General features: G+C 36.1%; 1 protein-coding gene across 4 annotated transcripts in view; it reads left to right on the top strand.

The window, feature by feature from the left end:
• The window catches only part of nbeab (neurobeachin b), a 210,987-nt gene that overhangs the window by 53,074 nt on the left and 140,377 nt on the right, over positions 1-17,536 (top strand). For all 4 annotated transcript variants that reach the window (XM_044120829.1, XM_044120830.1, XM_044120828.1 and 1 more), the window contains exons 6-12: positions 607-733; positions 2,531-2,650; positions 3,621-3,767; positions 9,405-9,602; positions 9,793-9,926; positions 11,934-12,042; positions 14,979-15,131. In XM_044120829.1, the coding sequence (XP_043976764.1) occupies positions 607-733; positions 2,531-2,650; positions 3,621-3,767; positions 9,405-9,602; positions 9,793-9,926; positions 11,934-12,042; positions 14,979-15,131 (988 nt within the window). The remainder of the gene's footprint in view (positions 1-606; positions 734-2,530; positions 2,651-3,620; positions 3,768-9,404; positions 9,603-9,792; positions 9,927-11,933; positions 12,043-14,978; positions 15,132-17,536) is intronic.

Raw genomic sequence — 17,536 nt, 5'->3', positions numbered from 1 at the left:
ACAAAATATTCCTACAACCATAATTATCACATAATTCAGATGCATGCAACATTTGAATAAATCTTAATTTCATTTATCTTTTCTGATGTTTGTTTTTAGCTTTATATCAGTTCTCCTAAAAAGCTTAAGAATTGCCTCTGTGTTTCTTTTTCAAATTGCTCTCTTTTTGGATTAACTGTTTATGTATATACTTAACACTGTATAGTAAACCCTGGCATTTTTATGCATACTTCAAAGTACACAAAAATCACAATTTAACTCCAGGAAGTGACACACGGTCACATTTTAAAATAATCATAATATGGTTTTAGCAGAACACCCAAATAGCCCTCAGAAATTCTTAGAAATTCTTCCATTTTAAAACGGTTCTAATACTAGATGTCAACTATTGTTTGCTGTGTGCTTGATTTCAAATAGACAACAGTCTAGTAGGTCTCAAAACGTAACTGTACACTCTAATGCACATTTTGACAAAAAGAACACAGTGAATGACAAAAGGTGTAACTTACATAATTTTGTCCAAACGTCCGCTTAGATTTTAGATGGTTTAAATTGGATTAAAATGATTTTTGAGCATAAAATAAGTTTTGAAATGATTTCTTGCAGCTTTCGCACCAGCAAAGGCATCGGCTATTCTGCGCATTTTGTCGGGAATTGTTTGATTGTGACATCGTTGAAGTCTAAAGGCAAAGGCTTCCAGCACTGTGTGAAGTATGACTTTCAGCCCAGGAAGGTATGTTGGTTTTGATGCTTATTTGAGTATTAACTTTGAAATAAATACATTCTTTATTGCAGTAGCAAAGTTTCACAGTGAAAAATAAATAAATAAATCCAACCTTTAATTTGGGTGCATTTATTCTTGATAGAATAATAAACACTGTTTTCAACTAAAAATTTGATTAAATTATCCACCTCCCACAAAAAAAGAAATATCCCTGTCCACTGTTGCATGTTTTGAGAGAATCTGAAGAAATTTTGACGAAAAATGAACTAAACTGCTGAATATAAATCTTCCATGGTACTAGTAAGTACATGCCAACCAAGTTTGGAAGAGATGACAATGGAAATGAGGCTATTTGCCTCATTCCAGGAAATGTTTTGTGTCCTACTATATCCACTGTATATCTCTATGCATCCTGTATGTCTGCTCATTTGTCAAAAAAACAAAATAAAGACAAAGAATGAGTGAACAAAATGAATAAACATGGTAAAACCCTCCTGAGACATTAATTGCAAATGAGTTCTTTGGTCAGAAAAAACAAGAATTGAGCTTTTTGGTAAGAAACCTCTCTGTTTGGTTTGACATAAAACATGCAACTGTGGATTAGAGAATGAAGCCTAATTTATTTTGGTGTCTTTCGGTGGTGTTGCTGTCCCTGTGCACCATAAAAACTCACCTGACACATGTGAAACAACTAGAGGCTTCACATAACACTCGACGAAAGCTATTGGCCTCATTCCAGGAGTCACAGTGTAGGTATTGTATTGTTGAAACTGCTCAAATAAATTCAAATTAACTAATTAACTTTTTAATTGATTTTTGGATTTAGACATTAGTGAATATATGCGTTTCTAACTGATCTCCAGACAACCTTCACTTTTCTGCTCAACCATGAATCTTCTTTGACACAATTTCACCTTTATGCGTGGACAGCTCCTTTCTTCAGTCGAACCAATAAATAATTGTCTCTGGATCACAAAAGAGTTGCTTGCTTTTACCATCTATTCACTTCTAATGCAGTAAGGGGGTACATTTTAGGTTTTCTTAGGATGTAGTACAAAGAAAGTCTTTTAGAGTGAAGAAGCAAACAATCCCTAAGTATAAAATACAATTATTCAAAAATCAATATCTACTGAATTTTGTTTTCATTCACACCTAAATTGTGGAGCTCATATATTAATCTTATCTTTATTGTTTTTTTTTCAAAACAAATAAATATTTTTCACATTCTAAGCATCCAGAGTATTTATTTATTTATTTTTAATTAGAACTGCATGGTATTTGGCGGAAGAAGGCAACATATTGTTGAACATTGCGATCACAATTTTCAAAATTGAAATGTGTGATTAATTCACGTTTTTCTCATTTTTCCTCTTGTTTTTCTTCAGCACAAATTTCTTGCCGCTTAAAATTCAAACATTTCTCATCTGAAATCTTCAGCATGTTTGTGTCATCATGTCAGTGAAAGTCTATTCAACTGGGCATTTGCATTCAGAGTATTAACAAACATCCCTTGACATCCAAGCAGTCTTTTGTAATTGCAATATTCTGCATACCGACATTTCCCCAATAACAGCAATTTAATATACTGTAGAGCTCTATGCAAAGCTAAAGTAATGGCTCACGCCTAAAGAAATCAAGGTTCAGAGTCAGCCTGTAGTTTCTTTCCTAAAGATGGAGTCTAAGGATCCCTCTCTGCTGTATTATTTCAAATGTGCAAAGGAAAAATGAGAAAGATTGATGTGGTTTTTGAAAATGAACACATCTGAATCTCATTTCCTTTCAATCTGACTCACTCTTCACCTCCAGTGGTATATGATCAGCATAGTTCACATCTACAGCCGCTGGAGGAACAGTGAAATCAGATGCTATGTAAACGGACAGCTCGTTTCTTATGGGGACATGGCATGGCACGTCAATACAAATGATGTAAGTATTCTTTACTTGTAACACATTTTAACACATTGTTGACAGGGACTTACGTTTTGCATTTCCAGTCATTCTCATTATGAAAAGCTGATTTTAAGTCCCTTAGCAAGATGAGATGGTCTACTTTCCATCCAGTTATCATGTAATTAGGCAGATTTTAATGTTGGAGATGGATTTTTAAACATGAAGGCCCCAAAGAACCTGCAGTAATGCAAGTATTATTTTTCAGATTGGTTTAAAAATGTATTATATTTTGCAAAAGAAGGAGTGAAGTGTTTTGTTGAAATGTGTGTTTTAAACTTATCAGTATGCATTCACACTTTTCAGTTCAAGAAATATTTTCTCCACTTATTGGAGATCTCTGATCTTTTTCATTTGAGTGGAAAAAATCAATGTCATAATTATTCCGTTAAGCATGATGTTTTTAATGTGCTGGTAATAAAGCAATTTAAACCGAGTAATGGAGGGCTAAATTCAGGATTTTTCTTTCTAATTTTTTTAAATAGTTTTCTAGACATTTTACTATGTATGCCATGGGTACTAGGCTTTAATTATTTGAATATTCCACAAATCTGAAGTTGTCATCTGGACTAATTTGTGTTTCACCCGTATTTCTAAATTTGTTGCACTTATTCTTTAAATGCAGTCTTTGCACTTGTATCTATGTAGAATTTGTGTTACCTTTCACTTATTTCTACAGAAAAGAAAAACTAGTTTCAGTGGTTTCATTTTGATGGAATGTTGAAAGTTTTGCTGGTTATACATTTTAAGATGAAACAAAGGAAATTGGCTATAGTAAAGACATAAATCCTAATTGTAAAATAGTCTACATATTTTGCACTTTGCTGTGATCAATAATGTGGTTGCTGTTTTTTTTTTTTTCCTAAATTGCTACAATTTTTTTTCTTTATGTAATAAACCATTAGAAAATTTTCCTAAATGCCCTTTCCTTTACATTTCCTTCTTTCAGAGCTATGATAAGTGCTTCCTCGGGTCTTCAGAAACAGCCGATGCAAACAGAGTGTTCTGTGGGCAGCTAGGAGCTGTCTATGTATTCAGTGAAGCTCTCAATCCGGCACAGATTTTTGCAATTCATCAGCTAGGACCAAGCTATAAGGTATGTGCTTGTGGGTGACTAAATTAGATTACATATAAGCAGTCTGAATCATCCATCCATTTGTGTAATCAATGAGAAGCGCTGCCCCGTAGTTCCTTGCCTTATGTCCTGCTTTTCCTGCCAGATAAACGGCTGCATAAATTACCTATTCCTTGGGAATAATAGCATGGCACGCTGGGGGAAAGCTGCAGGAACCCAGTAAAGGGACTGAGTCCTGAGCCAACTTGTATCAGCTGCAGCAATGCTGCCTAAAAAGCATCAAATCATGAATGTGAATAGAGAAACTTTGACTTGCCGTAAAAGGAGCTGCAAATATTTTTTACACTGACAGTTTTAGCTTCTTTAATATGATGTATAATTCAATGTTGTTTTATTTGTTTTTAAATGTCTGCCAAGGTTGTTCAGTTTACTTCTTCTCTTTATACTCTCATCTTTACCCCTGATATTTGGAGAAATGTGGTTCTTTATACTCAATACTTGCACTATGTGATAAAAGGTCAATGAAAGACACTGCAAAACCATCTCCAAACACATGATGTCTCACACAGTTTATATCAGAGGGAATTTTTTAGATGCTGAAATTATCATCATGTTATAAAAGCAAAAAAAAGGCTCTTTAGCAAAAACAATGTTCTTTAATTCATTTTATAGATTTTCAAAATAGGATTATAGGTATGTAGGCTTTCCTTTCATTAATGGGATCATCCTTTTTTTTCCTAGTCTATTTAAAACAGCTTCCTGAATGAAGAAACCTGCACTACATTTCCCCTTTGTATCGTTTATATGAAAATGTTACATTTATTTGTGAAATCAATACAAAGTTTGCACAGATGATTTAAACGTGAATCCTTTGATGGAAAAAATCAGGAAGTTCCTAAAAATGTTGTCTATTAAGAGTTGAGTTGGTGAAATCTAGTTTCAAAGATGTATACGGTAGTTTTGTTTTTGTTGTTTGTTTTTTCAAAAAATGTGACTTTCAGCCAAATAATGCAAAACCAAGCAGTGTTTGAACTACACACTATTACTACAGAGAGAATGAGGCAAAATTCATTAAAGAATTTTGAACAATTCATTTCAGGTAATTTTCTTTTCATAAAGAAATTTACCTGTAAGTGATGGAGCTCTGATAAGTAATGGAGAATATAATAAATCTAGCCTAGGGGGTTGCTATAATTAGGAAGTTGTCCAGCTGTCAGGAATCCTTCCTGTTTTAATTAAAAGCTGCAGGGATATGCGTTAATGCAGGAGATTACAGCACACATTTATTGCTGTACGTCCACCGTTTGGCTCGGTCTTTTGAAAGAAACCTTTGCACTGATGTGGGAGTATTTATTTTTTTCAAATCTCTGCTTACTTCATCTGTGTCTGATCTTTGACACACTTTAATTTGCTTATACAGTGCTTTGGATGCAACTGTAACTTCTTTAGCTTTTCTGAACATATGGATTATTGCTTCAGTGGGTCACCATTTTCTTGCATGTTATGATTTGTGGCCATGAAGCTCAAAAACCTGTCTGCAAAATAATCTACAAGTTCTTTTCAAAATTCCGCTTCCTGGACTTGATTTTGACCTGGAAGACTTCTGTGCATTTCATTATGAGCAATTGCGGGTGTGTTTTTGCATTTGTTCCAAGGATGTAGAACATCCTGAGAAATGTACTGATAATTTAACAAGAAAATGTTGAGAATATATGTACTAAAATTGACAAAAGCATGCTGAAAAATATTTCTTACAATATGTGGCTTCAGTTTTCTTAGTGTATTTTTTCATCAACCAAATCTAGCCCGCTGTAGCATTTTATGTGGCACTCTAGACTCCAAATTACATCAATAAATCCCTCCAGTTTTTCACAAATCTACAAAATTCACACAAAATTAACAAATTCCCACATTTCTTCTGATTTTTCTGCAATGTTTTCTCAAAATGGGTCAAAAACATTGGGTTCAAATGACTTCTGCCTCTGCCTTACTGGATGTCACATTAATCCTCATACATTATCATAACTATCATAAAGATTTATTACAAATATTTCTAAATTAGCACCACAAAATCTGTGAGCTTGATTGCAAAATCTTGGAGATACTGATTAGTGTGAAAATATGTTCAATATTTAATTTAGAAACACAAGCAGACAGCACAACTGACCCTTAAAGAACATTTAGATTTTTAATATACCCCAAAGAGTTTGACACTGCTGATCTACATGGTGCAATAAAAATAAATATCAACACTTTAAAAGAAAGTTTTACTTGTAAGTTCTCAATCCATCATAAGTTTCTACTGGCAGATTTACTGCACTCTAAGTATTAATCATTGATTGGACTCATCAAAGCAATTAAGCCATGACTTTACATGTTTTCAAATGATGCACTTGGTTATTTCTGTCCTTACCCTCTATCTCTGTTGCCATACGTGGGCTACAATAGGCAGATTAGCCCTCTGAATTTGTGCCAGCGCTGCTCTGGAGAATGCACCACAAAGTGCCCTAGAAGAGACCGACTTGCACAGCCCTGTTTCTCCTTTCAGGAAAATGAAATGCAACGTCAGTGTAGGCAACGGATCGGAAGGTGTAATCTATAACCCTAGTGCAGATACAGAACAGCCATGACACTAGAAGTTAAAAACAAAGAATAATCAATACAGAAAAAAATATATCTTTAAATGAATCTGACTGAGCAGGTTTACTATCCTTTGCAGGAGTTCCTGTTCTGGAAGCTGAATCTTGTTTATTTTGCTTTAGTTTCTATGTTTACATCTCAATTTGCTTTACTGTTAAGTGATTATGATACTGATCTGATGCGTCTCTAATGGTTCTGTGGGAGGCTGAATCTACTTACATCTAAAGAGCCTAAAACACTTTACAACTGCAAGTATTGACCTAGTTTTTGCTGGTATGGGAGTAATTGTATTGTCTTATTCCTAATTAGGGAGTTCATTAAGCCACCTACACTGGGACTGGTAATGATGTCTTTTTGAATATACATTGCAGTACTGAACGCATCATTTTTTTTAAAGTTCTTGTTACACTCGGGTTCTGAACCTTTTCAAGTGCTCGCCCTTGCTCAGGGATGGCCTTTTGCTCCCAGAGCGAAAGGGAGAACTGTGCCCTAATTCTTTTATATGACTGGCTGGTCTGCGGAATGATGCTGTCATGGCACAAGGTTTTATAGTCAAAACCCATGCGATCTTTATTTTCACACTGCGGCAGTGCCCGCACAGAAGTGGAGGCACTGGAGCTTGTTATTTTTGGTTACTTGGGCTCCATGAGTAAAAAACTACCCAAGGATGTTAGAGACCACATAATGAGATGCATAATAGTTGAGGTGTGGACTTGATCATAGCAAAGGAGGAGAATATGTATATGTATTTTTTTAAAAACAAAGTAAGAAGTGGTGTAGCAGAAGTAGTAGTTCATCCTTCCTCTCTCTGATGTTCTTTACTGGAGAAATATGTGCAGGGATGTAGTGCTAGGTGATGGCATCTATTGATACATTAATGCAAGTAGATGTTTCACATTAATACACATTAAATGAACAACAACTTTGTTTGAAATAGTACAAATAGCAAATGAATCATTCTAAAGTCTTTTGCTAGTAACTAGTTAGCTTTTATTCCTAAGACTAATTAACTTTTCACTGAACACAGCTGCAGTATCAAACTGTTATTTGCATTTCTCGTGATTCATGTTTCATCAAATTATATAAACGCAAAGAACTGTTCAACCGATGTTGAAAAGCGGATTCATTTAGCATGCATAAAACGCACAGAATTTAGTTTATCTCTGAACATGCCCATTAGAATCTCCCGCTGGTTTTCAGGTTTGACTCTCAGGCATGCTTAAAGTGGGTTTTCAGATCCACGCTCCGACTTCAGAGGTAATAACTAGTCACTGCAATTGTTCTTGCTTAAGTGCCTACTTCTGTTTTATACATGGCGTTTCCAAAATATGCGTAGGTGTTTCTTTTTATTAGCTCAAGGTGGCAGGTGATTAGTTTTTGTTGTTTACTTTGTATAGTTCATGCCAAATCAAAGTACCACCCATGGTTAGAATCCTGGGGAAATGGACCTCTATTGAAGTACTAACAGTCTCAGCCAGTAGCCCTCTTTATGTTTTTACTTCAACTAAAAATAACAGATTTTGATGCATTTTAGGCAGGTGCAGGATGCTCTGAGAAGCTTTTTCTACAAATCTTCTGGGACCATATGGTTGTTTCCTCGCCGCAGAGCTCTATCTCTCTCTTATCAGCACATGCTTGCTGCCCATAATTCTGAAAAAGATGGAAAACATTTCTCGCATTCATTAATAATTCAGCTCTACAGATTAGAGGAATTGATTTAAATATTAGGCATAGTCCATTCTTTGACAGATTATTTTAGCTCATCTGTCAACAAATAATTGATTGAGTAAATTAAGACTACTCTGTCATTGATGAGCAATTTGTTATGTTAATTATATAAAATTTCCTATTGAACCATTAACTAGTTGGACTTGTGCTTTCATGGGGCGATCAAAGTGTCTTGAGGCAGCAGAAGGTAATAAGGCAATGGGCAAATCTGAAATATTAAAAAAGGGAAATCTCCCCCCTTGTACTGTAGGGACATTTAAAAGTGGCAGCATAAATTAACCAGAAGTTTGATGGGGAAAAAAGTATTTTTCTCTAAAAAGGACAAATGACTTGATTTAACTTTTGTAGTTTTCCCTCTGATTGCCAGGTTGTGAAATGACAGTAATTCAAAACTTAATTGCATACTGCCAAGTTTTATTTGATTGTGTTTCAAATCATATCTGATAACCTTTAATTTACTTCTTTTGCACAGATATATTTAAGACCCTAAATAACCCATCCTATAACTAGGAGAGTGAAAATGGTCACATGTTCAGTTGGTAGCCATTTCAGAGTGTGAGCACAGGAGAATTCACAATGTTGGATACTATTCAAGAAAAGTTTGGCATAAATTGTCTAGTTAAATTAAAACAAGTGAATAATCATTTAAGATTTCAAAGGAACCTTAATCTAGTATTTGGTCAGGCTGTGTTCCTCCTCATCATTTCTCTCTGTTGTAGAAGTTGCAGAGCACCAAGTGATGTTCCTCCAGGGAGAAAAAAGGGAAAGAGAGCCAATATTAAAAGAGCAAAAAAGTACTCTGTTTTTGTAAAATACATGTTAATGTAATCGGTATAATGTGTTTTTAGAAGATATACAAGTGAGATAACATTCAACTTTTTTTGCAGAAGATAATGACATTAAGGTGAAGTAATGAAATGTTGCACCTTACACAGCTTCTTTATGCTATTTCGCTGTTTTCCAGTTAATTGTGCCAAGAATGGTTTGCATCACTGAAATGGTAAATTGTGTTGTATTTTATAGCTGATTAGACTAATAAAGACTGACAAAAATTAAAAAAGACAGTTCTAATCAGTGTAGAAATTGCATTTTCAAAATGTTGCCTTTTTCGCACAACTTTAATCAGTTCATTCTCAAATAATTTTTTTCATCAAGTTATAATTAAGATAGCACCATAGAGAAAGCGATAAGGGGCTTGTGCAGAAAATAACTTTGCATTTTGTCCCATGTTTCCTTTTATCTCCTAATTCCCTGATTTGCTCTAGTTTTTTTTTTCTTTTTCTTTTCCAGAGTACGTTTAAGTTCAAGTCAGAGAGTGATATCCACTTAGCAGAGCATCACAAGCAGGTGTTGTACGACGGTAAATTGGCAGGCTCCATCGCCTTCACCTATAACGCCAAGGCCACCGACGCACAGCTTTGCCTGGAGTCCTCCCCTCGTGAAAACGCCTCTATCTTTGTGCACTCACCGCACGCCCTTATGCTTCAGGTCAAATGCATTACTCTTAATCTGTACACACCACCTCAGGCAATGAGAAATTCTTTTATGTTTATTTATTTTTCTTTTTTTCTCAGTCAACATGAACATTATTTTCATTTTTTTTAAATTCTGACTTTGTCTATTTGCAGATATTATACCAAACACAGTATTTGTTTCTGTTTTACTTTTATCCTCACAGGATGTGAAAGCTACAGTTACACACTCCATCCACAGTGCCATCCACTCTGTTGGTGGTATCCAGGTACTCTTTCCACTTTTTGCTCAGTTGGACTTTCATCAGTCGAAGGACAGCCAGGTGGAAACTACAGTCTGGTAGGTTAATATGTTGTTACCATGCAGAGCACAACCATGTTTGATGCAATAGATATTAAATACATGACACTATAGCAGGTTGGATCTGTTAATGGGACTAGGTTTCACTCTTTGGATCCAGTGTTCTTTTCGGAATAGTTTGTTCAGCTGTCTGAGTCTGAACAGCTCATTTCTGGGTCTTTACAAGGGAAAATAGCTGCAATAATTTATTTGCCTCTAAATTATTAAATTGATTAAAGTAGGACTAGGAGTATTTTATGCATGTTGATTTGTAAGAAAAATATTTAAATATGTCCCTCCAAGATAGCATTACGTAGCTGTTAGACTTATTGCAATGCAGCAGATGATGAGCCCCATTTAGGCTTAAAATTCTGACCTTTAAGGGCTTCCTGGCTGGTTTGCAAAACCTTATAGTCAGCATTAATGTCTGATATGATCATTCATATACTGTTGTCCTTGATCAGTGTACAGTTAGAATTTAAGATGTTCTTGATTTCATGCTGGCAAGATGTTGCATTAATGTTGAAAGTCTTTGTTTTCACTAAAAAAGTAACCTTTCCTATATCTAACCAGTAAGTTGTTATGCTTAGATGTATGAAAAAGAGAAGTCATATAATGCATAGCACACAACAAATATTGCTCTCAGAACCTATAAAACGAGGCAATTGACCAAGTAATCTGTTAAAGAAGTTTTATTAGCCTGAATCCTGTAATAGTGTTTATAAAGCTGTAGTCCATTTTTCATTATTATCTCTACTCTCATTCCTCTTATCCTGAGCTTGTCTTCCCAAAGCTTTGCGGTTGTGTGCAGTTTGAATTCTTAGCTCTGCTTTAATACTGCAACAGTTTAATGACATGGATGGATGCAGGAATGGCCACATAGGAGCACAAATCCCTGATCCCCAAAGCTCTCTGCCTCCACAGACTCCACTCCGCTCTGCTCTCCGTCCCTGTTCTCCTCTCGCCAGCATGCACTCCTCTTTGGTTCACAGTGTGCACCCCTACCAAACACGGCAGTTTGTCATTGCTTTAAGACTTGGTCCCTCTAAAGCCTGCTGGGCATTGGAGTTCAAAGCTTTTTCAGCAATTAACTTCCTATTTGGCCTGAGGGTTTGCTGCTCCCAACATCATGCACAGATAGTGATTTTTAAAATATTCTTTTATTAATTTTCTATGATACTTCTTGTTGCCAACCTGAATGCAAAGCAGGAGTGAAAACACATCAGTCAGCTGTGTTCTACCACACTGGAAGAAAGCTGGTTACTTGTTAATTATCGGAACCAAGGAAGCACAAAGTTGATTGTCACACATTTCTATTTTTACTTTACTTTGTCTGTAATAGTGAAGGTGAATTAATGGAGAAAAAGGGACTATGCACCAACATACAAGATATACATCAGACTGGATGAGCATGCATACTGTGTGCACACTATATGGGCAAGTCTGTGCAGGGGTGATTGCGGCCTTGTTTTTGTTGAGCTGGAGTGGAAACCATTGGAGGACGTGCGGGAAAGCCGATTAAGAAGTGTCACCGAGCACCACTGTCTTTCAGCCAAAAGGCTTCAGCAGAAAAGCTGTACAACAAAGAAACATTTTCTTCATTGCAATGCCTTGGTCCTTTGAACCCCCACTCCTGTATGAACACACACACACAATCTGTTAGAGTTCACCTCAAAGACCACTCCTTGCTCCCTAGAGTACTCAAAAAAAAAAAAAACTTTCTTTTCTGAATTTAAGAGGGATAAAAGGCTGAGCTTGATTCCCCAGCTGATTGCTGACATCCTCTGAAAATGACCTTGTTGTTTTCCCTTGGCTGCACTGTCTTCGTGGGCTGCAAGAGTTAATTTATTATCCTTTTGCTATTTTTACCACCACAGCAATGCAAATGGAACTACCACAACAATCTAATTTTCTATGTGACTGTTAGATTTGATTCCTGCTAAGAAGTCTTGTGAAAGCCGGTGAGTTTTCAGTTTTTCTTCTTTTTTTTTGTCCTTTTTTTTGCAGTGCCACTCTCCTAGCCTTTTTGGTTGAGCTGCTGAAGAGTTCTGTGGCCATGCAGGAGCAGATGCTGGGAGGAAAGGGCTTTTTAGTAATTGGGTACCTGCTAGAGAAGGTATGGAGCCAATATCATCACAGTTTCACCGACAAACCCCTTAAGTGTCTATATCATTACATTAAAATGTTAATGAAAAGGGAATTTATCTCCACCATTCAATTGAAAAAGTGGAACTTGTGTAATGGGCAGACTTTAACAAATAGAGAAATTTCGAGGTTTGAATTACTTTTAATTTTGGTTATTAAGATTTACAACTGATTAAAATTCAAAATGATCGTCCTCATGAAATTCGAATATTAGACTAATTAGATTTTTGGACGAGCCACAGAGTAATGCGTCAGACTGCTGATTTGACAGTTGTCTCCTAAACAGCCTTTGACTCTCATTAGAGGAGTAAAACAAAAAAGTTGTCTAAGGTGCCACATCCAAACATAGCACTGGAAAGTTAAGTGGAAGGAAAACGTGTGGAAGAAAAGTGTGCACACACTATAGAAAGAGCCACTAACTTGATTGCAACTATTGTGAAGCAATAATTGCAATCTTGATGCAATGCTTGATTGCTAATCTAGCTTTAGCAAGAGATCCAAATTTTGATTGTCTTCATCTTAAATGCATTGATGCAACAATTCATCCAAAATTGGATGAAAAGTAACAAGTGCTTTCTTTGCATGGACTTCCTTTCTACTAGGAAGTCCACGTTTACTCAAAATGTAATGTTGAAACTTCTGAGAAAATTATTTTCTCAGAAGTTACAAAGCAAGTCACGAAGTAACAAGGAAATAAACTTAAAAGATGTATTTTATATCTCTGTGTAACAGCAAAAGGTTTGAATACTTATAGACATAGCTTTAAATTATTACTCTTTTTAGTAAAAATATGTACATTAAAGAATCTTATGTAGATTAAAAAAGAAAACTTGATTTAAACAGTTAAAGAATAAGTCAAAATTAACAAATATTGGACAACGTGAAGCGCTTTAAATATATGCAGGTTTCACTTTTTGAGTTGAATTACTGTAACCTTTACATTGCATTCCTTATTTATTGAGGTCCTCTGTTTTCCATGAATTCAGATTAAGTTCCAATTTAAAAAGTCTTGCATCAGCTTTAAAAATCTCTTTTTGCACATTTGGTTTCATTAAAATGTTTGAACGATATGCGATTTCATGTAGACCTGTCTGCGAGTTTCCAGTCAGCACCCCATTTGCTATCTCTCATTGTCCAGGTACGCTGTGTCTTGTCTGCGTCTTGTTCTATCAAGGTGCACAGTGTTTTGTCTGTACTCTCAAAGCCCTGTCAGTAGTCTAATCTTCCATTGCCTGTGGCAAAGTCCTGTACGTTTCTTTGAACCGAACAGAGGAACATGTCCCCCACTTTCTGCATCAGTCTTTATTTACCCATTTTGTGATTCAGATCTAGCAGCCGGCATCCCCAGAGTGCTGTCTCTTTCAGAGCACTGAGATATGACTCCACTTTGTCACTCAGTGACTCGACTGTCTGCTGGCTTCAGATGCTGTAAACTAACAGCCAGGCATAGCCGGCACCTGAGAGCTGCCGTTTTTTTCTTCCTTCCCTCCTGCTGCCAGGTTTCACACTTTCACATATCGCACCATCTGTTCATGATCTGTTTATGCCACAACTTCCCTCCTCCTTTGGCCTTCATTTTCTTTCTTCCCTCCTTTCACAAAGTCCCCACCTAGAATGACAATAAGCACCAGGCGTGAGTTGTAATGGCACTTGTCACATGCAGAATTGCCTGTAAAAGTGTCCATTTCAGTGAACCCTCGTTTTTCACGGGGGTTAGATTCCAAAAAGAACCCTTGATAGGCGAAATCTGTGAAGTAGTTACCTTTATTTCTTACAATTATTATACAGCATAGTTAAATACTCTACATTGAAAACAAAGAACAAAAACTATTTTCAGGCCTAAGCATTTTTTATTTACAAATATAACACTTTCTTACAAATAACTACAGCAAAATAAACATTTTAGTCATCAATACAAAGTACAGTAGGACAAATTGAGACAAACTGTGACTGGCGTATTTCACTGTTCCTCTGACTGTGACGCTGTGGCCTCACTCCGCTCTCTAGTGTCTTTTTCTTCTGAAGCCTGTGGTGCAGGTGTGTTTTTTTGAGAGAAGAACATAGTTATCGGTAGTTGTTGTAGAAAAAAAAAAACTGCACAAAGAACTCCGCAAAGCAGCGAGGTTGTGAAAGGTGAACCGCGTTATAGCGAGGGTTCAATGTTTATCCTTATTTTGTTTTATTATATAATAATGAGATAAATTAGTTAAGTAGATCAATTTCTCACCAATGTTATAATGATGAATTGATACTGCAGTTTTTAAGACTTCAGACCAGATTTTTTTATTTATTTATATTGTGACAAAAAAAACCTCCATAATTTACCCCAAAAGCATTGATAAATTCTGTGTTCTACCAGGTGTGAGTCTGTATGAGAGTCTCACAGTATGGTAAACTTGAGTCCAAGACAAAAAAACGTTTGTCATTCTTTTAGGTGAATTTGTCTTTCTTGTAAGAAAGGGAAAAACCTTCTTACAGCCAGGTGATTAGTAGTGTGCAGCATCAGGTGAGGGCGGGGGAGACCTTTTGCTCCACACAGCTGGAGAAAACTCTGGTCACTCTGACATTTTCTCTGCCTTCTCTTCAAAACAACTTTAAATTGTGAAAATGGTATGATGGAAAATTTAAGACGAACTGGCTATTTTTAAACCTTGGAATGCCTTTTCTTCCAGTAAATGGGTTAACTGTTACCAGTGCATTAAAGAGAAAATTCAGCATGTGCAATCTTAGACATTATATTGTATATTATGCGTTTAATTCGTTTCCAGGTCAACTACAATGGTCAAATAGGTCAATTTTATTAGAATGTTAATTTACAACTAAATAGATTTTCGAAATGCAGTGACCATATTAAAATGCCATCATGAATGTGTTTTTAATTGTGATTTTGTGGCTCTGTTTTTTCAGTCTTCTCGTGCACACATCAGCAGGGCTGTTTTAGAGCAGTTCCTCTCCTTTGCAAAGTATCTCGACGGTCTGCCACATGGAGCTCCACTGCTGAAACAGCTGTGTGATCACATCCTGTTTAATGCTGCCATTTGGATCTCTACCCCAGCCAAGGTGAGCTACCGCAAATAACAGGATGAGCAACCAGAAATTCAAACTTGACTGTCACTACTGCCTTTGTAAAAATGTGAAGACAAATTTTTTCAAATCCTGCTTCTTTCGTGGAAGCAAGATGTCAAGCAGACATTTTCTTCATGACAATAAAGAGGAGCTTTCGCTGGCAGCAGGTAAAACTAGTGGTGAAATACGTACGTCTGCAAATGAGAATAAATGAAGGAACAAAAGAACAAGTAAAAACTAACTGGAACTTGTTCTCAGTATATAAATGAAAGCTATTAAACCAAGTTCACAACTAACACAACAAAAGGTGTTACGGCAATTTGCAGCATGAGGAAGAATGTTTTTTTGTTTTTTCTTTTCTTTTCCGCCCTGCGACAGACTGGCGACCTGTCCAGGGTGAACCCCGCCTCTTCAGAACATTAGCTGAGATAGGCACCAGGAACCCTCCCGACCCCTCTAAGGGACAAGGGTGTACAGAAAATGAATGGATGGATGTATGTTTTTTTTCCAATTATAAGTTGTGTACATTTCTCTCAAAATGGTGACCTAAATTGGACGACACTTCAAAGTGCTTTGTTCTGGTGCGACACATTTTTAAATTGCATAGAACATTGAAATGTTGCAGTTATGCTCCAATTTCACTGGTCTCAAATAATTTTTTTTTAAACGTTTTGGAGTTTTTCCAATCCTACATTTAAATAATTACCCATAAAATGGAATCAGACGTACTAAAGAAGTAGCGTGTGTGTGGCAAATGGTGTTTTTTTTTTTAATTATTATTATTGGTAGGCAGCACACATATATATAAATAGAAGTATGAAAGAAATACCAAACTGCCCAGAGGCATGCCAGTGACACTTCAAAATGGAGTGATCAGAAAGGATGGATGAAAAAATGAGAGAAACAGCTTGGTAATCAAAGGAGTTTGAGCACTTTATGAAAGGAGTTTGAGCACTTTGAGCATCTTTGAGGTCAACTGCTCGGGTGAACTCTTCTAGGTGGCCAAAGTGGTAAAATTCATTTACCTGTCCCTTTCTGCTACCAACTTATAGCATTCTGCAAGCTGTGTGACTTGCATTAAAGCAGGGGACTCCTGGCATTACCTTGTGAATAAATTGTATTTTATGACTGCATTTCTTTCTCTTTATGTAAAGATAAATTTCCACTCCAGGAATCTTTTAGGAACTAGAATGATTTTCCGGGGTAGTTTTCTTTTTTTTTTTTTTTTCTCCTCATTTCCAGTATAAGAACCAGGGCCAAATCAGACAAAAAGTGGGTTGAAATCTGTTCTGAAAATGGCCAAGATAAAGAGAAAGAAGGGCTTTTTGGATGGACCCTGGACTGAAGGTGAAAGTTTGTAATGGGAGAATTTTTTTCCTGGCTAGAAATCCACTGCATATTGTTTTGGTTATTTCCCAGTTTATTATTTTTCAGAAAATTATCTTTTTGTATTAACTAATATAGCTATTTTAATCCCAGCCGTTCAGCCTGAACATTGAATGGAGTAGAATATCATCAACCCACAGTTGGGGAACACAGTGTATCAGAAGCAAAGAAACAAGCAAGTGGGAAGCACACAGTTACAACTCCAAATTTGTAATAATAATAAAAAACTAAGATAGCATATATTGCACAGTTATGTCAAATGTACAAAAAGCTAAACAGCCATGAAATTAATCTACAGATTGCTCTGCTGGCACCAGTCCATAAAATCTCAACTCCATGTTGTTCGTAGCTGTAATAAGGCCGACTATAGGAAGGATGTGGAAACTTTTGGAAATAGCATTCAGGAGAGTTGATGGAGAAGTTTATTGTAACATTTTTTACAAAGAAGCTTTGTTGCAACAAAAGAATAATCACAAGTGTCCTTCCTTTTTGTAAGGGCACCTTTCTGAAGTTTGTGTTTTAAAATGTCACACAGCATATAAAACAGCTAAAGTTTTGCATACTCTGCCACTCATAGGGGAATTTAGGAACTAACCTAGATATGGTGTTTCTTTGGAGTATCTTTCCTATAGGTAAAATTATTTGAAATCATACCAGTAATGGCCCTAAACTCCAATGTTGTCAATTTTTTCTGAGCAAGGAAAAGCTTGTTTTCAGAATAGCATAACTACATTTCATTGCAGTAGACAGCAATAAATAACAGAAAAGTGCTCTAAATCATCGGTTGTCAATGCAGGTAGGAAATGTCTGAAAATGTTGGGTACATAAAAACCAAGACTGCAAAGGCAGTCGCCGACATTGATGGCAAAGAATTTGACTGACTGTTCTCATCAAAAACATGAATTGAAATGTACTTTTCCACTTCCATTTAAAAGTCCATGTTTTAGATTCACTATGCACTTTGACTTCAGGTTTATCTCTTAGCTCTGCTTCCACTTTGGGGTTTTTTATCA

This window comes from Gambusia affinis, linkage group LG06 (assembly GCF_019740435.1).
Source record: "Gambusia affinis linkage group LG06, SWU_Gaff_1.0, whole genome shotgun sequence".
NCBI classification, from domain to species: domain Eukaryota; kingdom Metazoa; phylum Chordata; class Actinopteri; order Cyprinodontiformes; family Poeciliidae; genus Gambusia; species Gambusia affinis.
This window is presented reverse-complemented; position numbering and strand designations above follow the sequence as displayed.